At 40.9% G+C, this 20,875-nt stretch overlaps 1 protein-coding gene across 4 annotated transcripts in view; it reads right to left on the minus strand.

Annotated features, from left to right (window-relative positions):
* The window catches only part of MTA3 (metastasis associated 1 family member 3), a 182,068-nt gene that overhangs the window by 58,635 nt on the left and 102,558 nt on the right, over positions 1–20,875 (minus strand). For all 4 annotated transcript variants that reach the window (XM_078380862.1, XM_078380857.1, XM_078380865.1 and 1 more), the window contains exons 12-14: positions 19,227–19,351; positions 17,709–17,860; positions 16,393–16,615 (exon numbers count right to left, since the gene is read on the minus strand). In XM_078380862.1, the coding sequence (XP_078236988.1) occupies positions 16,393–16,615; positions 17,709–17,860; positions 19,227–19,351 (500 nt within the window). The remainder of the gene's footprint in view (positions 1–16,392; positions 16,616–17,708; positions 17,861–19,226; positions 19,352–20,875) is intronic.

The following is a 20,875-nucleotide window of genomic DNA, read 5'->3' on the forward strand; positions in this document are numbered from 1 at the left end:
TAAGACTGACATGTTTATTTGTGAGAGAACCTTTGTGGATCACAATCCCACTTCTTCAGAGGCACAGACTGCACAAAAGAATCCAAACAAGCTCACACTGAAAGAACTCTGTCCAACTATAAGGAGGCACAAGACTTTCTTTTCTTTTCACCAAAACAGATGTAACACAGCAACCTTGCAGAAAAACTGTCTCAGTGAGAAACGGTGTACGGTAATTCACAGTAACTGACAATGGAATAACTCAACCAGCTGTATGAGCCTGACCAAACCGGGATTCCCCAACCACACTTTCTTCCTCAGCTGCCATCCATTCAGATGGACATATTGGCACTGTCTTCACTCCTCCCTTAATCTGACCCCAAAATGTGTCACAACATGACTCAGTTCTATTTCCTAAGCTTCCAACCAGTGTTTCCTTCCTTTCTCAACAGGGATATTGGTCTCTAGTCATGTGACAAGAGAACAGCCTTGCATATTTCAGAATTTTAAAGGAGTTTTGGACACCTTTTGCTATGATACAGAAGAACCACACACAACTTCGACGCCAAAGAGATCATGTAAAAGACTGGCACATTCTCCTTGTGGATGTTATACAAGAAATGCAAACAGAGAATGTGAGAGTCACTTGCAGATCATGTGCTACTAAAAATTGTATATTTTTGGAGCTAAGACTATAGTCTAGAAGTAGTATCTAAAAAACCAAACTTTTCCTAGCTCTCTGTCTGCATAGCACCCATAACCACTTTGAGCAACAGGAGTGACCATTTAGCCCAATTCACAATATGGTGGATATCAGGAAAGTATTCAGATGAGCATTATGTGGCATTTCATCAGTTCCCAACCTGAAATGTGGAATATAATGGAACAGAATAGAAATTCTGGTTTTCGCTCTAAATTTTAAAGCTTGAATGGATATAAATATATTTCTTTAAGCTTCCAAGCCCTTTAAAATATCACAACCCTTGGCAGAGGAGCTTGAAAATCCCCTCAATTTACCTTTATCCTATCCAAATTCTGAGCATAAATATACAGAATAAACCCTATGTCTTTTGTTTCCTTCAAAATTTCCCAATAAAAGAATGTTTTAATGTAATGGAAAATCTGAACCTATTCCTGTAACAATATTCCTGCGGCCACCAATATATATTTAAAGCAGTGAAAAGGCACTAATAAAACTCCTACACTCGGTCCAAATACTGATGCAATGAAACTGTAGTAAATCCATTTATATTATGCAAGTAAAAATGGGTTTAATTTTCAGGAATAATAGTTTTAGGATGCATTTGGCACTCCTAGAAGTGGAAATTCAAAACCAAATAGTCATTTTCATCTTTCCTGGTGTATTTTATTTTATACAATCCTATCTGCACTAATTTTCCACACAAATCTACTAATCTGCTAATATGCAAGCTTTCAAATGCAAATAAGAACCCTAAGACCATAAAAGCAATATACTTAGCTAGACCTGATTCAGCAGAAATTCAAAGCAGAGGAGAAAGGTAAAAAGTTCCAATTTTGTTAAGCCACCCAACAAAAGAAAGAAAAAAACCCAATAGCATTCCCTATCCTGTATTGTTCAGAGATGTGCAGGAAAAAAGGATAATTTATCTGAAATTGCACAGCTTCCAATGTCTAATTTTATACGACATGGCCCAGGTCCCAAGAAGTAGAAGATGTAGAACGCCTGCCACAAAAACTGTGCCACCATGTATTACAATTGATTATATTCAAACTTTGGTACTGAAATCTACTAACACAAAAAAAATTAAAAGTTCTTAATTTTCAATTAGTAAAAACTGAAGATTTTGGCAAAAGGTTTTAGTCTACTGGTTTGTAAACATGGGTCCCCAGATGTGACTAGATTCCACTTCCAATAAGTCTTGAAGATGGATCATGCTACTTAAGGTTTCTGGAAGTTGTTGCTCAACAATATGTGATCCTTACTTGTGAATCACTGATCTAGACATGTGCATCCAGTAGACCTGTGGTTCCCAACCTTAGGTCTCCAGGTGTTCTTGTACTAAAATTCCTGGAAACCTTCACTATTAGCTGTGCTAGTCAGGATTTCTGAGAGTTGCAGTCCAAGACAACGTAGTGGCCCTGTCTTCTCCAAAAGATGATCGAGAATGGGCAATTTAAAAAGCCAAAATCTTGAAATACAGCCTAAATCTTGTAACATAGGTTATTTTAATTAAGAGGATTAACCTCAAGGACAGCAGCTGAGGGTCAGGTGGTTAAACCAGTAATTGTTCCATTCACAAAAACAGAGATGATGTATACATAGCTTCTGGCACACAATTCACCTTATATTTTTCCCCTTGGTCATGGGTAGCATATTATTTATTTGATAAACCAGACTGTAAATTTACAAATGCAAAGATATAAGGCTTTAATCTATAGCAACATTGCTTTTGTTGATCTTTAGTGTGACTAATATTTTTAAACTATTATTAAAGACTAATATTATTATAAAATAAGTATTTGCATTTTTAAAAAATTCCATATTCCGTATTTCCTCTCATGAGTGTTACCCAGTTGGCTGCAAGGTGGGAATATGGGAATCGGAATGCAAAAAGAACTGGGCTGAAAAAACATGGACGAGGAGAAGGGATACACAGGGATAAATTTCCACACCTGCCACCTGTACCTTTCTGCAAAGCAACCCTATTACCCTCCTGTCATCGTACTTTGTACTAGAATTCAGCTAACACCTGAGCAGCGGGGTGGGTGAGTGGGTTACTGTGGACAAGCAGAACTTGGCCTGTGGACAGTCCAGCACTACCATATCCAACCCAAACTTCAATGTGATTTAAGACAGAAATCAAGATTTTGGAAAAGTAATTTCAATTGTAATTCCAGAATCCAGTGGTTGTCCTAGCTAAGGAAATCTGGACATTAAAAAAGTATTTTACCAAGCTCTGAAACACCTAAATCTGCCACTAACACAGGGATTGGTTAACTGTTATCCATGTTGGTGGTGAAGTTATACAATTCACTTTTGGCTGGTAAAGTCAGAGAAAGTGACATGTAATGATTACAGGTATTCCTGACCGTTTCATGAAGTGCCAAATGTAAAGACCGTGTCACATCTAAGCGATTATCCGTATACAATCAGTTCAATCATATCCCAACCATGTTAATAGACTTTATGGGACAAGATTCCACTTTAAAATAACCATGGGACATTCAGTGTATTTTTTACTGTGGATTTAGTTGTGCATTTCCAAGACCTCTATTCAGAGCACATTACCATAGTCTTCTGAGACTCAAGGATGCCTACAGGCTGCTGCAAAGCCAGGAAAATGGAGCAGGACTATGCAATTGTCAAGTATCTAATATAAAAAAAAAACCAGCAATAGAGAAACAATGACAAAATAGAACTGCATTCTTCTCAGGGCGAGATCTTTGGAGGGTAGAAAATCAGAGGATTCTCATGTGCATCCCCTTCATGGATTCCTGCCTTGTCGTGGTGAAGGGGCTTGAGTAACTCAGAGAAGCTATGGGCTATGCCATGCAGGGACACCCAAGATGGACAGGACATAGTGAAGAGTTCCGACTAAACGCAATCCACCTGGAGTAGGAACTGTCAATGCCACTCCAGTATCTTTGCCAAGAACGCCCCATGATCAGAAACAAAAGGCTAAAAGATATGACGCTGGAAGATGGGCCCCTCAGGTCGGAAGGCGTCCAACATGCTACTGAGGAAGAGCAGAGGACAAGTACAAGTAGCTCCAGAGCTAATGAAGTGGTTGGGCCAAAGCCAAAAGGATGCTCAGCTGTGGACGTGCCTGGAAGTGAAAGGAAAGTCCAATGCTGCAAAGAAAAATACTGCATAGGAACCTGGAATGTAAGATCTATGAACGTTGGGAAGCTGGATGTAGTCAAACAGGAGATGGCAAGAATAAACATCGACATCCTGGGCATCAGCGAACTAAAATGGACAGCAATGGGCGAATTCAGCTCAGATGATTATCATATCTACTATTATGGGCAAGAATCCCGTAGAAGGAATGGAGTAGCCTTCATAATCAACAAAAGAGTGGGAAAAGCTGTAATGGGATACAATCTCAAAAATGATAGAATGATGTCAATACGAATCCAAGGCAGACCTTTCAACATCACAATAATCCAAGTTTATGCACCAACTACCGTTGCTGAGGAGACTGAAATTCAACAATTTTATGAAGATTTACAACGCCTTCTAGAACTGACACCAAAGAAAGATGTTCTTCTCATTCTAGGGGACTGGAATGCTAAGGTAGGGAGCCAAGAGATAAAAAGTATAACAGGGAAGTTTGGCCTTGGAGTTCAATATGAAGCAGGGCAAAGCCTAATAGAGTTTTGTCAAGAGAACAAGCTGGTCATCACAAATACTCTTTTCCAACAACACAAGAGGCGACTCTACACATGGACATCACCAGATGGGCAACACTGAAATCAGACTGATTATATTCTCTGCAGCCAAAGATGGAGAAGCTCTATAGAGTCAGCAAAAACAAGACCTGGAGCTGATTGTGGCTCTGATCATCAGCTTCTCATAGCAAAATTCAAGCTTAAACTGAAGAGAGTAGGAAAAACCACTAGGCTCCTCAGGTATAATGTAAACCAAATCCCTTATGAATACACAGTGGAAGTAAAGAACAGATTTAAGGAACTCAATTTGGTGGACAGAGTGCCTGAAGAACTTTGGATAGAGGCTCGTAACATTGTACAGGAGGCACAACAAAAACCATCCCAAAGAAAAGGAAATGCAAGAAAGCAAAGTGGCTGTCCAACGAGGCCTTACAAATAGCAGAGAAGAGAAGGGAAACAAAATGCAAGGGAGATAGGGAAAGTTACAGAAAGTTGAATGCAGACTTCCAAAGAATAGCAAGGAGAGACAAGAGGGCCTTCTTAAATGAACAATGCAAAGAAATAGAGAAAAATAACAGAAAAGGAAAAACCAGAGATCTGTTCAGGAAAATTGGAGATATTAGAGGAACATTTCGTGCAAAGATGAACATGATAAAGGACAAAAATGGGAGGGACCTAACAGAAGCAGAAGACATCAAGTAGAGGTGGCAAGAATACACAGAGGAATTATATCAGAAAGAGTTGGACAATCCGGACAACCCAGATAATGTAGTTGCTGACCTTGAGCCAGACATCCTGGAGAGTGAAGTCAAGTGGGCCTTAGAAAGCCTGGCTAACAATAAGGCCAGTGGAGGTGATGACATTCCAGTTGAACTATTTAAAATCTTAAAAGATGATGCTGTTAAGGTGCTACATTCAATATGCCAGCAAGTTTGGAAAACGCAACAGTGGCCAGAGGATTGGAAAAGATCAGTCTACATCCCAATCCCCAAGAAAGGCAGTGCCAAAGAATGCTCCAACTACCGTACAATTGCACTCATTTCACACACTAGCAAGGTTATGTTCAAAATCCTACAAGGTAGGCTTCAGCAGTATGTGGACCGATAACTCCCAGAAGTACAAGCTGGATTCTGAAGGGGCAGAGGCACTCGAGACCAAATTGCTAACTTGCGCTGGATTATGGAGAAAGCCAGAGAGTTCCAGAAAAATATCTACTTCTGCTTCATTGACTATGCAAAAGCCTTTGACTGTGCGGACCACAGCAAACTATGGCAAGTCCTTAAAGAAATGGGAGTGCCTGACCACCTTGTATATCTCCTGAGAAACCTATATGTAGGACAGGCAGCAACAGTTAGAACTGGATATGGAACAACTGACTGCTTCAAAATTGGGAAAGGAGTACGACAAGGCTGTATATTGTCCCCCGGCTTATTTAACTTATATGCAGAATACATCATGCGGAATGCTGGAATGGAGGAATCCCAAACCGGAATTAAGATTGTCAGAAGAAATATCAACAATCTCAGATATGCAGATGATACCACTCTGCTGGCAGAAATTGAGGAGGAATTAAAGAACCTTGTAATGAGGGTGAAAGAGGAGAGTGCAAAAAACGGCCTGAAACTCAACATCAAAAAAACTAAGAAAATGGCCACTGGTCCCATCACCTCCTGGCAAATAGAAGGGGAAGATATGGAGGCAGTGACAGATTTTACTTTCTTGGGCTCCATGATCACTGCAGATGGAGACAGCAGCCACGAAATTAAAAGACGCCTGCTTCTGGGGAGGAAAGCGATGACAAACCTTGACAGCATCTTAAAAAGCAGAGACATCACCTTGCCAACAAAAGTCCGAATAGTCAAAGCTATGGTTTTTCCTGTTGTGATGTATGGATGTGAGAGCTGGACCATAAAGAAAGCAGACCGCCGAAGAATTGATGCCTTTGAATTGTGGTGCTGGAGGAGACTCTTGAGAATCCCCTGGACTGCAAGGAGAACAAACCTAGCCATTCTAAAGGAAATCAACCCCGAGTGCTCACTGGAAGGACAGATCCTGAAGCTGAGGCTCCAGTACTTTGGCCATCTCATGAGAAGAGAAGACTCCTTGGAAAAGACCTTGATGTTAGGAAAGTGTGACGGCAAGAGGAGAAGGGGACGACAGAGGATGAGATGGTTGGACAGTGTCTGTGAAGCAATCAAGATGAATTTGACACAATTACGGGAGGCAGTGGAAGATAGGAGGGCCTGGCGTGCTCTGGTCCATGGGGTCACGAAGAGTCAGACACGACTAAACGACTAAACAACAACTCATGTGCATGTAGAACTGAAGTTTTTGGATGATGGGGAGTGGTATACTAATGCATAATTCTAGGCCATGGCATGTTAAGGGTTTCTTTTAAATTACAGCTTGAAAAATCTCAGCACTTGAATATGCTGTCTGGGTAATCCTGGGAGTGTTAATCCAAATAAATTCATTTTTCAAGCTCTGGTTCCAGCTTTGATAGACAAGGAGGCTCTAGGGAGAGATGGGGGAAGAAACAGTAAATCCATATTCTGAAAGTGGTTGATCTGCTCTTTTAATTTCTGGATCCAGTCCTACTGTACTAGTTTAGTGTACTGAGGTAGGTCTCTGCCTGCAAAATTCACAGGTTGGGAATTTGATTCCCCACAGTGCCTCCAGTTAGAAGTGCCGGCCTTTGTGGCCTTGGGTAAGGTGGACAGTCACAGGATGCCTCCAGGAGAAAGGAATGATGAACCACTTCTGAGTGATCTCTCCTTCGAAAAGAGTTGCCCTAAGTCCAAGTCGACTTGATGGCCCTGAAGGAAGGTGTTGAACATGCTAACTACTGTTATTATTATTCAAAAATACAAGATACAGTCTTCCACTGTTACTATAATACATTTTAAACAAAAGCTACATTTTTGTTATCTTCTATTATTATTATTATTATTATTATTATTATTATTATTATTATTATTATTATTATTATTATTATTATTATTATTATTATTATTATTATCATCATCATCATCATCATCATCATCATCATCACCATCATCATTATTATTATTATTATTATTATTATTATTATTATTATTATTATTATTATTATTATTATTATTATTATTATTATTATTATTATTGACACATGACACAGTCTACCAACATGAATCTGACCCAACTCCAGGAGGCGATGGAAGACAGAAGGGCCTGGCATGCTCTGGTCCATGGGGCTACGAAGAGTCAGACATGACTTAATGACTAAACAACAACAACATATAACAGATACAAATATCAATGTAGTACGTGTTGTTGCTGTCTGCTGCTGTTGTCTCCTGCCTCTGGAAGACTCTCAACAAGCAGAACACTGTGATTATTTTGAGAAAACATGTCTGACTTAAGTTGATTGAGATGCTCAGAACCTTTATACACATAAATTCTTCTACTAAATTCTCTACGTAGTATGGATTGAGCTCCCAAAATGAAAATTATGAACCAGTAGTAGCCCTCAATGCATTTATAACAAATAATATAATAATAATATTTATTATAAAGGTCAGCATAGCTTATTCTGTTTTTCCTGTGTTCCGCTTTTATTTAACCACTTGCCCACTCTGTTTGCAACTGGCCTTTAAGTAAAGCTGTGTTCCATTAGGATTATTTTATGGAGAAGAAAAAGCTCTCCTAAGTACTTGAAACATTTGAGATGTAGGTGTGGCAAATCATTTGAGTTATTGTTGAAACAGAATGGCTCAGCATGCATATTATGTTCCTGGAAATGTGTCGCTATTTTAAAACTTCCTATATGCCAATTGCTCAATACTGAAACGAACTTTCTCTAGCATAATCACTGCTAACCTGCACTAGGCACATTCTAATCTTACCCCCTGCACTTCCCTGTGTCATTTTCCTTTCATATCACATTGTTCAGTTCTGTACAAAGACTTCATAACATGGAAGCCAAGGGCTGCAGTTCAGAGCCCTGCAACAGAAAACAAAAATGGAAGTACGAAATCCCGAGTTGATACTCTCAACAAATTCCTAAACCTTTCATAACTTTGTTAACTCCTGGTCTCAACATATTTACAAGGAAGTGACTGCTAGCAGGATGAATGCATATACTGTTGTTTAGGAAGAGGAGAAATGCACAGATCTTTGGTTTTACGATATCATTCCCAGAATCCCTCACACAGCGTGTTCACTGGTCATTGGAGCTGTACTCCAAAACCAGAAATATACACTTCTCTTTAAAAGTCCTAATGTTCATCTGGAAGCTCTCTATGGTGTTCAGTCCCAAGATATTGCTTCTCTTGAGGGATAAGCTGGGGAAGAAGGGGGCAGGAATTGCCACTCTGAACTGTAGGTGGCTGTGCATAGCACTGATTGGCTAGTTCCCTCTCCTGCCACCACTTCCTTATTTGCTGGAGCAGCTTTAAAAGTCCTTTACACACAATTGTGAATGAATGCTTTACGCAATGATTTTAAAAATAAAGAAGTTAATTGACTAAAATATTGTAAGACTGATGGTTGGCATTACTGGTATCTCAATCTCTCTACTGTGAAGCCAGAAGTAAACCAGGCTTACACTGTAACTAAATAAATATGTTGTGAAATCGTGGTTATCTTGATAAAGGTATTGCCTCAGCATAAACTGTGGAACTTGTTTCATGGCTATCCTTGCTTTTGGATACAAATTTAACCATTCAGCAGGAGGACATACACTTGAGGAACTGATGCTGGACATCAAGCAAAATAGCTGAAACTACATGATTTGGCTAATTTGGCTTCCTGTCCCAAATCCCACCATTAAAATTAACTCCAGCACTACCGATCTAAAGATTAACCTGGTGACCCTCTGACCATGTGTTCAGGCAGGACTTACATTATCTTAGGATGGAGGATCAAAAGATATTAATTTCTGGTTCTCAATTATCTTTGGGCTACCCTATCTGAAAATTCAGATAGAGAAGACTCCCTGGAAAAGACGCTGATGTTAGGAAAGTGTGAAGGCAGGAGGAGAAGGGGACGACAGAGGATGAGATGGTTGGACAGTGTCATTGAAGTTACCAACTTGAATTTGACCCAACTCCGGGTGGCAGTGGAAGACAGGAGGGCCTGGTGTATTCTGGTCCATGGGGCCACAAAGAGTTGGACACAACTAAATGACTAAACAACAACAATCTGAAAATTAACACACTGTAGCATCTGATAACTATTCATCCCTCCTCCGTGGCATCCTGAAACAAGATGCAGACAACAAGAACCTAAAAGCCATTATTTTCTCTGCTCCCCACCTTACTTCTAAACACACACATAAGAATGGGGCCATCTTGTAAGAGCAGGTTTTGAGTTTATATGGAGATGCTGGGTCTGAATACTAGGCTCAAATGACCATTAACAGCTTCCTTCTTTGATGCATATTAATAGGGAAACATCTTACACAGAGCCCTACCACAGAATCCTACTGAGAATTTTTCTTTCCGCTATCCATCTCTTCCATTTTAGAACAGTAATAAAATCTGCACAAGGCAATATATTTTTCATTCTATAAAAGCACCATGTCCCCAGACAGAAAAGAACAAGCAAATAAGTTTAAACAGATGAAAGTCAGAAAGGTATGCATTGTGAAAACAAATGCTCCATACAGATGGAAACATGGAAGAAGGGCAGTGGAACAGTGCAACCCCCCCCCAATGTTTCCCCTTTAAAAGATTTTTTCAGTAATTTTCACTAATAAGTTTAAATTCATCAAGCCCTCTTGTTATACTTAACAGAGAAGCTGAATCTACATATTTGTTGATTACAACAACACCCCCAAGTTCTACGGAACTTGCATATGATGAAACAGAGAGGTCACGTAAGGCTGCAATTCTGTTCTTATTCAGATTTTTTCTTCTTCCTCATGTAGTGTAGTGGTTCCCAACCTTGGATTCCCAGATGTTCTTGGACTAGTAACAGCAGGTTACCCACTTGTAACTGTAGTTCTTTGAGTGGACCTCTGTGGTTCACACCCTGGGTAATCCGCGCCTGCACGGAGCCTCATTGGAAAGTTACAGAGTTTCTGCAGTAGCAAAAACTCATTAGAGTAAGGTCCATCCCACCCTCGTATAAGTACCTTGGTGCCAAGGCTCCCCTTTTAGTTGTGTCAACTGCCGCTACATTAAGCAGAATGGTGTGACAGTGGGGAGGATGGGCCGGATGTGTGAATCCAGAGATCCACTCAAAGAACTACAATTACAGGTGGGTAACCTGTTGTTCTTCTTCGTGGCCTCTGTGAGTCACACCCTGGGTGACTAAATAGCTGTCTTACTCGGAGGCAGAGTGTCACACCAAGGTAGAGGCTAGAACAGCACATACAAAGGCTGCATCAGATTTCTGCCAGAGATCAAGTCTATAATGCCGGATGAAAGTGAACGGCTGTGCCCAGGTGGCAGAGGAACAGATATCTGGAAGAGGAACACTGCATAGGAATGCCGTACAGGTCACCACTGCTGTGGTGGAGTGAGGGCGAATCACTTTCAGGACTGGTTTGCATGCCAGCTGATAAGCGAGGTGAATGGATGAGGAGACCCATCTAGATATAGTTTGAGATGTCACCTGGCAACCTTTAGTAGGTGGTTGGTGACTTATGAAAAGTTGAGGTGAATGCCTGAAAGGTTGAGAGCGTTGGATGTAAAAGGCAAGGGTTCTCCTAACGTCTAAAGTATGGAGGATTTTTTCTTGAGTTGTGGACGGTGATGGGAAGAAAGAAGGAAGGATAAACAGCTGAGAGAGATGGAAATGAGATTCGACTTTGGGGAGGAAAGAAATATCCATGGATAGTTTGACTCTGTCCGGAAAAAAACGGTAAATAAGGCCGCTAACTCACAAGCTTGCTGAGCTGAGGTGATGGTGACAAGGAAAACTGTTTTGAAGGTAAGTAGCCATAAATCAGTTGAAGCGAAGGGTTCAAAAGGAGCTTTAGTAAGTTGTTGCAGTACTAGTCTTAGTGACCATTGAGGGGAAGGCGGGCGGGTATCTGGGTAGGTATGAGATAGACCTTTAAGAAAACGTTTCAATGTTGGATACTTGAAGAAATCAGCTGCCGTAGAGTTAGGGGGCTGATAAGAGACTTTGGCGGAGAGGTAAACTCTCAAGGAAGAGAGGGAAAGGCTGCTAGACTTGAGATGAAGCAAAAAAAGCAGAACAGTAGCAAAGGATGGGTTGATAGAAGGCAATGAAGATGCTTCAGTGAAAGATTTGAATCTGTTCCATTTATACAGGTAAGCGTTTCTAGTGGAAGGCTTTTTTGATTGACGGAGGACGTTCATTAGTGAGGTAGAATCCTCCCGCTGCCAGGTGCAGAACAGGTAAGTCTGGGTGGAGTACTTAGTGTTGTTCTGCGTGAGGAGGTGGGGCAGGTGAGGGAGGTGGTGTATGTCTGATAAGAGATTATGAAGGACTGGAAACCAGGGTTGTCTCAGCCACCAAGGGGCTATAATGATGGCATCGGGTTTCTCTTTTTGTAGGCGAATCACAAACCTGTGGAGAAATGGGAACGGTGGAAAAAGGTAAATGAGGGTCTTGGGCCATCGACCGACGAATGCATCTTCTTGGGACTATTTGCCAATGCCGGCTCGGGAGCAGTATTGTTTGCACTTCCGATCCACAGAGTATGCAAAGAGGTCGAAAGTTGGTTTGCCCTATCGTTCACATAGGCAAAGAAAAACTGATTGGTCTACCTCCCATTCGTGAGCTTGAGAGTTTGTGCGGCTGAGTAGATCAGCCAAGTCGTTGTCGTGGCCAGCAATGTGTAAAGCCACGAGGCAGATATGTGGTAGGCACCACTCCCAGAGGTCGACCGCTAAATAGAGGAGACTTGGAGAGTGGGTGCCACCTTGTTTCAGAATATAGTACATCGCTGTGGTGTTGTCGGTGGCAATTTGTACCATCTTGTCAGCTAGGATATTTCTGAAAGCTTTGCAAGTTTTATAACTGCCAACAGCTCTAATTCATTGTTGTGAAGCAATTTCTCTCTGGAAGACCACTTGGTGTGGATTTTGAGAGATTTGCAGTGAGCTGGTGTCGGAGGTGACCTGTATTTGTGGTTGTGGGAACTGCCGCCCAACCGATAAGTTGGGAGGAAAATGTCACTACTGAAGTTGGGAGGCAAGTTCTGGCATGACCCTTAAAAGAGTGTGAGGAGGATCAGTGAGAACATCGACGAGGGTGAGAAACCATGACTGAAGAGATCTCATCTAGAGACGTATGTACTGCACTACCGAAGTCATATAGGCCATGGTGTCTAGTACACATTGCACATTCAAGGTGGATACCATAGCATGAGGGGTGAAAACTTGAAGTAATGTGATAAGATTTTCTCTCTTGTCTGGAGGAAAAAAGGCATGAGCTTGTGTGGAATATATGCATGCACCTATATAATGAATAATCTTTGTAGTTTTCAAATTTGAATTTTGTTCGTTGACAGTGAGACCGAGACAGTGAAGGAGGGTAAGAGTGACGGGAATGAGCTACGAGGAGCCAATCATCGATATATGGAAATATGAGAAATTTTTGCAAGCTGAGGTAAGCAGCTACTGGTACCACGCACTTGGTGAATACTCTTCAAGCTTTTGTAAGGCCGAAAGGAAGCCTTTTGAATTGGTAGGCTTGTGATCCTAGCTGAAATTGAAGGAATTTTCTGTGTGATGTATGGAAGTATGTGTCTTTGAGATCTCTGACAGTAAACCAGTAGTTTTTGCGGAGTAAAGGGAGAACTGATTCGCGGGTAACCATACGGAATTTTGTGGTAACAATGTATTTGTTTAACTCTTGTAGGTCTAAGATAGGGCAAAGATCTCTGTCCTTTTTGAGTACAGTGAAATAGCAAGAGCAAAACCACTAGAAAGGCTTACCTGTATAAATGGAACAGATTCAAATCTTTCACTGCACTTTTTCCAAAATATTATCAGTTTCAGCATTAAATAGGCCTGCCCCGTCGAATGGAAGGTCTTCAATATGTGCGTGGGCATCCTTAGCTAGGCCAGCTGTCCTTATCCAATAGAAACGCCGTAAGGCTACTGAAGTGGCCATTGACTTTGCTGTGGCGTCTACCGTGTGCCTAGCAGAAAGCATCTGTTGTTTGGCAACGGAAAGACCTTCTTGTTGAAAGGTTTGGGCAAGTACTTTTTTATTTTCTGGTAAAGATTCGACAAAGGTTGCCATGTTGTCCCAAAGGAAACGTTGATATGCACCCATGGCTCCCTGGTAGTTAGCGACACGCATGGTGAACGCTGCTGATGAATAAAGCCATCTTCCCATTGAGTCAGTCCTTCTACTGTCTTTATTTGGTGGCATGAGGGTTTGTTGATGTTGAGATCTGGATTGTGAGGCTTTGACAAAAATAGTTTCGAACTGGTTGTTTTTGAAGAAATAGAGCTCCAGGATCATGGACTCTGAGGCAGTCATGGTAGACAATCAGATGTTACCGAATAAGGCATGGTCTCTAGTTGTTGTTTGGAGTCAACCCTGTCAGGTGAGGCAACTATGGAAGGGTTGCTCAAAATAACAGAGTGTTGAGGACTGGGAGGATAAAATGTTAATCGCAACCTTAAACTCTGTCATTCCATTCCAGTGATTGGGAGCAGGGTTGATGTCATCGTCAGAAGGCGTACCAATAAAGATTGATTTGGCGGTTTGTTGAGGCTGCTGAGAAATGACTGCAGCTTTAGATTTACGCTGTTTAGGTTTTTTAGGCGGAGAGGGCTCCGAAACCAAAGAGGCTTTGATGGACATTTGACGTTTAGTGGAGGGCTTCGATATAGAGGATTTTCTTATCGAGCGCTTCAATTTATGAGTTTTTGAAGTTTTAGATGAAGTGGATGGAGCGTCAGAGTGGGATGGTGTGGTCGATGGACGTTGTTTGGAGGCTTCAGAAAGAGCCTTTTCCATTCCTTTGGTTTGTGAGGTAGCCTTACAAGGAGGTTGGGCCATTTTGGTTGGCTGAAGGGATTGTTCTCAAAGATGGAGTTTTAATCTGGATAAGCGAGAATGGAGGACTCCGCACTTGAAGTTCTTATAATGCTGGCAGGAGGACATTTGGTGTGCCTCTCCCAAGCAAAAAAGCCGCTTGGCGTGGCCATCGGAGAGTGGTATTTTGTTATCACAGACCACATAGTGGTCAAACGGGCCCAAAGTGGCCATGAATATGAGAAAAATAATTTGAATAGAACCAGCGATGATGGGGGGGGGGTTGGTGCAGCCGGAGGCCGAGCGAAGCAGAAAGGAAAAAATCTCTGATGATAATGTAAATTGACCTAAAAGTTTAAAAGGAAAAAAGATTGCTAACAGGAAGTAATCAAGAATAAACTCTCTGTTTTACTCACAGAAGGAAAACTATGAGGATCTCAAAGTGGCGGTTGAAAGAAACTGAAAGGGGAGCCTTGGCGCCAAGGTACTTATACGAGGGGGAGGGACCTTATTCTAATGTGTTTTTTGCTGCTGCAGAAGCTCTAGAACTTTCCGATGAGGCTCCGCGCAGGCGTGGATTACCCAAGGTGTGATTCACAGAGGCCATGAAGAACTCCCACAAATCTTGGCCAGCACAGCTCACCAACTGTAAAAACATCTGGGAGTTTTAGTCCAAGAGCCTCTGGGGACCCAAGGTGGGGAACCACTGAGGCAGAGGAAGTGGGATGGCTTTTGTTACAGACCCATCCCTCAACTCCAACCTCTGAATGTTTAATGGGAAAGATCTGTAAAGGATTTGCAACCTTGTTTGACTTAATAGGATTACAGATTTCCATGTGATTAGGAATGCTGCCTCAGAAGAAACAACACAGGGAGGTCAGGAGGGTGGGCTGGAGTTGTTCTCTACATAGGACAGATTCCGTCTCTCTCTCTCTCACACTCTCTCCATGATTAGGCAGAATAGAACTAGGCTTCTGTATGGTGAGTCTTATTCCAGAAAGGCAAAACTGCAGAAAACTGGAAACTGCTGCAGAAAACTTTAATTTCAGCTCCCACCTCTTCCTTAATAATACATTTGTGCAGCTGGCCCATATCCTGACATCAGTTCCCCAAAGCTCAGCCAGTCAATAATAATTAGATGCTATCAAATCAATTCTAAGTCATGGCTGCCCCTTCCAGAGTTTTCTAGATATGAAATATTCAACAGTGATTTACCATTCTCTTCTTCTGGGGTTGCCTTGGGACTGTGCAGCTTGTCCAAGGCTAAACATCTTGGCTCTTCTATCAAAAACCCGGAGAGGGATCTAACTCCCAACCTTTCTCTGGCTCTACTTCCAGATACCTAATTCAATGAGCAGAAACCCACCTCTTATTGTGGGGGTGGCCCATGGACTGGTCAGGGGTGATGGTCTTCATGTTGAAATGGTAAAACAATTTACTCTCACTGCTCAGGCCAAGAGCCCCAGATGGCTTTGACATTAGAACACCAATCCTGGATTTAACACACTAATTCCAGTTTCAGTTCTGCACTAGCCTTCATTAAATGCCTACACTTGCAGTGATATCACCACCCTTTTTTGTTCTAATATGTCTCCCTCAAATACAGCTCTTCCTCATGACCATACTGCTGCCTGAGGGACAGCACCAGCACACAAGTGCGATGCCATGAAGAGTAAACTAGTCTGCTTCTAGATCTCTGGGGTCCTTTACCATCGTACTGAATCTAAAGCCAATTTAAAAGTACATTCATATCACTATTAGGAGGTATGATCTGTTTTCCAAGCATATAAATTAAAAAGTGACAGGTTAAACGAAATGTGTGATGGCAGCATATGAAGTAGGCACACAAACCTATGTGATTCATTGGTGGCCATTAAGCATCTTCGAAAACTCACAATAGTTTCAATAAACTTTTCTGTGGTGATAAAGACAAATGAAAATAAAGATTTTCTTAACAAAAAAAATAATACAAAAGGGTCATAGACAGAAATGTGTTTATTGCAAAAGAAACAAACAAACAAACAAACAAAAAAGGACGACAAAGTGGTTGGAATAATGGCACATTAAACTAAGAATTTAGAAACATCTTACATTCTGCCCTAATGGCAGCACAGTTAATAAGGACAAAAGGTCTTCTTGCTGCTCGCTTCAGCTGTAAGGTATTTCTGCAGACCTGGCGGGCAAATTTAGTGAAGTATGTCGTATGAAGGAAGAAAGACTGACGTGTCTTCACGGCAGATTTTGGGCTGCCAGTGTTCCGGACCGGTATTCCCTGTGTTGCCTGTCGAGACATGTGTGTCCTAACACATGAATCCTGCAGGAGGAAGAAAAAGGGTCATGCTTTTTTTTGTTTTGTTTTGTTTTGTTGTCTGGGACATCCTTTCCCATTATAGTACTATTTCCCTGTATATGGGTTACGCTCTCCATGAAAGTACCATGAGCCAACTGCCAACTGCTATCAAACGACTATTATTATCAAGGCACTAATATTATTATCTCCTATGACAGTTAACACTACTTTGCTATAATAGATAGTAATAGATAGTGAAGAAACACTTCAGTTCTCTACCACGAACATGCCAATTCTCTCTTGCCCTCTCCTTACTTAATAAGCAACATCTCACCATCTAAAGTGGGGGAAAATCCCGAGCTTTTCTCCCTCCCCATGCACTAGCCTTCCTTATTCCATCTTATTATAATGTAGAAGCCATTAAGAAATCCCTAGGGCCCCTTAAAACTTTTGTCCTCAGTGTCCTGTACTGCACTGCACCAGGAAGAGAAGAGGAAGGGACATGACTCATCCTCCTCCTTTGTACCAGCCTCATTGCTGAACCTCCCAAGAAAGAAACAGATAAGCAGGTGGTAATCAGGGGACGTTGGGAAAGGAATGAGGACAGCTAGCTGAGACAGAGAAGAGAACATTTTTTTCTGAATACAAGATCATTTTTGAGATAAAGAAGGAAAAGCTCATCCATCTCCGCTAAAGAGACTTCAAAGTGGAGAAAAATATTTTTATGTATACTTATCTACAGATGCAAACTTATATTCAGAATCTATATAATATTCCACTCCAGACCTAAAAACATAAATAACTTCTCAAACTGCTGTTTACAAGGTAGTGAAATTGTATGTTGGTTCTCTGACAAGTGTGACATAATAATATCAAAAAGCAATATATATCCACCACATATTTCCATAGAGAAACAAAATGTGCATTGCTTTGCATGCAGGGTATCACTAATTACTAAAATAACAAAGTATACGAAGCAATTATAAAAAAATATTCATAACCCTAAAAGCATAAAAAAAGTTCAGCATCACACAGCAAATGCTCTTACTTTCTCCTGCGTAAACAAGTATAGCTGCTGTGAGCATTATAATAGCACCAATATAAAATAATGCCCCACCTCTGTTGTTTGACTAGGAGAGAATCTGTCTTCATTTGTCAGTGTTGGCATTTTTAGGCCTCCGTATTTCTTCCAGTAAATCCAACATGGTGCGCATAATCTACACTGCATGTTGGGTGGGCCCCAAGAATACCACTGATGAGACTGTGTTACTGAAAGAAGATGAAAACAAAATTGAGGTGATCTATGCAGTACTGAATTTTCCTATTCAAACACACATCCCAATGCATTGCTGCAATAAGTATCAAAACAATAATTAAGAAGGCTCTACAGTCTACACTTTCCATTGTAAATGTAAATCTGCAATTGAATCTGTAATTAGATTACAAACTGATTTTATAGATAACAAAGCTACATACCTTGTGACCCAGTAAGGACAGGATGAGCAGAATACACTGATCTTTGGCGCAGCTCAAATGAACAAATGGGCTACAACAAAAACTGCTGTTCCGCTGCCGTGGTTAGAGGAGCTTGTACCTCAATCCCTCTCAGGGTTGCTAGGCGGGGGAGGGAGGCAGGCTGACAGTAAGGGTGGCAGTGCTTCAGCCCGCCTCTCTCAACAAACAGTAAGTGACACTGGCAACCTGAGAACTTAACACATTCTTCTTCATTGGAGGTTTTTAAAGAAATGCTGGATAGCTCAGTGGCTGAGGAGCCAGAGGTTGGGAGTTCGATTCCCCACTGTGCCTTCTTGACGGGGGCTGGACTCAATGATCCATAGGGTCCCTTCCAGCTCTGCAGTTCTAAGGTTACTACTACTACTATTACTACTACTACTACTACTACTATCCATAATTGGAGGGTTAACTTATCAGGGATACATAGCCATGGACTTCCTACATTTGCAGGGGATTGTACCAAATGCACTTTGGGCTCCCTGCCAACAGTTCTATGACTCTATGAATCCAAAACAGCTCTAACTGCTGCTTTTACCTCTGTCTTGAACAAGATCACAAAAGCAGAGAGAAGAGGCTAAAGATACCCACTTTCCCATCAATTCCTTTTCTGTAGCAAAAAATAAAAAAATTAAATAAAATTGGGGGCCACAATCCACCATCTGAGGCTTTCAGAGCTGACATGTTCGCCTACTCTCTACTAAGACAAACAGCCTGTAAACTGCACATAATGGCTGCCCACCAGCCTGTTTTGATGCCTCCCTGGGACTAATAAAAGGGCTGCATATGTGTGTCAAGCACCAGATAAACCTTTATATGCAACTGATATGCTGTGGGAATGAAAGTCATGTTATACAGGCTTGCTATACAAAAAGACGCACTTTCGTGTTTTCATACAACTTATGAAAGCCCTGATCAAGAAATCTGGGTATACTGTGATGTCTGCATGAAATTCTTGTGGAAGCAGGTGAACCCACACACTCCTATAAAGGAGTCTGCTGCACATGTGCATGCTCATGCATGCATGGAGCTAATCCCTCAATGGAGGATACAACAGATTGCTTGATCAGAAGGACATGTTTCTCAGAGGTGCACATGAGATGGAAATACACTCTTTACTAACCATAACAACTTTCACAGGCACGGCCTATTAACGAATTCTGAGCCTGATGAGGTGCTCCAACTGCTCCATTCATGGCACTTGGTTTTCCATTACTGCTGGATATCTGACTGGGATTTGGTTTGTTGCTTTAAAGTGATCACACATAAATTAACAACATGAGTTAAATGACAGAACCTTCTCTGAACTTCTGTAATAATCACATTTGTTATCAAGATTACTGACCAAATGGCCAAATATTTTCTATGCAAACAAAAAGCAAAAACATGTCAAACACTCAAGATTCTCAGGCACTTTTAATTTGGCACTACAATGGCCCCTGCAGAGTTCTGTTAATCACACCCAGGTCTCTGCACACACTTTCAGATAAATACTGCAGTTGCCTCTAGAAAGTTAAACTTTCTTTAAAACGGCAGCAAACAGTAATCCCCTTATTAGTGAGTATCAAAGGCAGTCTGTGACCCCAAGTGATCTGTTCTACATAGCAAGGTCTCTTGTTACTGATGAGAAACTCGTGTTTATTTTTAAAAACTTCCTATGCATGTAAAGAGAAACTTATTGAGGTCAAATTGACTTGAGCTTTAGCCAAAGTTATAAGAAATAATAATGTCCATTTTTGTGTAAAAATTTTGAAACTGATATTAAGAATTTCTCCTACATTCTGGGCAGAAATGAGCAAAAAATAGACTGAAACATACTGGCAGATCTCTGGGTGGCTCACAGTAGAATAACGAAGATTTCTGACTACCAATTGTTTAAGAACAGCAACAATGAAATGACTATTCTCTCCACTCCAAAAAAAATTATATTGCTGAAATGAAGAGAGCTTCAGGTAGCCAAGACTTTATTTTTCTATGAAATGACTGTGAGCTCACATATAAACTCTTGAGCTCAGAAATACTTAATGCTAAGGCTATGCCTTTTGCATTTTGACCCAGCTAGTGAATGTTTGTGTTTGGGGGTCTGTTGTTGTTTTTTAACTAAGTAGATCCTACAAACCTAAAGGCATCCCACTCTTGGTTTAGGATACAAGTATATATTAAAAATATACCTGTAATAATATTTTCCCCCAACAAAATTACTTGGGGGTACGGATAAAGAGTGAATAATGAAAAAGTCATTCTCTTTAATGTTATGGATGTGGACAGTTTCCACCAATTTGTTTTGACTAGTATGAACACCCAGTTTGGTCCAACTGTCAAGAGTGCCAGTTAAGAAACAACATTCTAAATAATGCCAAATAGTGAAACACACAATTTAAAATGGAAAAAAACAAACCACACAATGGATCAAATCTTTTACTGTAGAAGAATACAGCATTGAGCAGTATAAGTTAAACATAATAGAAGCTGCTCACCCTGGCGTAGACTGTTTCGTGGCATGAACCTTTTATTGTTTTGTAACAATGTTCTATGCCTGTAATCACCCAGTCTACTAACCTTGAGGGATGGAACAGGAGACTTCACTAACACTTACATAGCCAAAGATTTGTGGCTTTACCCAACAGTAAAAAGAATAATTTGCTTAGGTCACTTTTATGTCCATCGCAGACTGGTATAACAGCAAATCCCCCAATACAAAAATGTGTGATATATTATTGTTGCTTTATCTATTTTAAGTAAAAGTATCCTATATATTTGTCTTGTTCTATG

The sequence above is a fragment of the Pogona vitticeps genome, chromosome 1 (genome assembly GCF_051106095.1).
Source record: "Pogona vitticeps strain Pit_001003342236 chromosome 1, PviZW2.1, whole genome shotgun sequence".
NCBI classification, from domain to species: domain Eukaryota; kingdom Metazoa; phylum Chordata; class Lepidosauria; order Squamata; family Agamidae; genus Pogona; species Pogona vitticeps.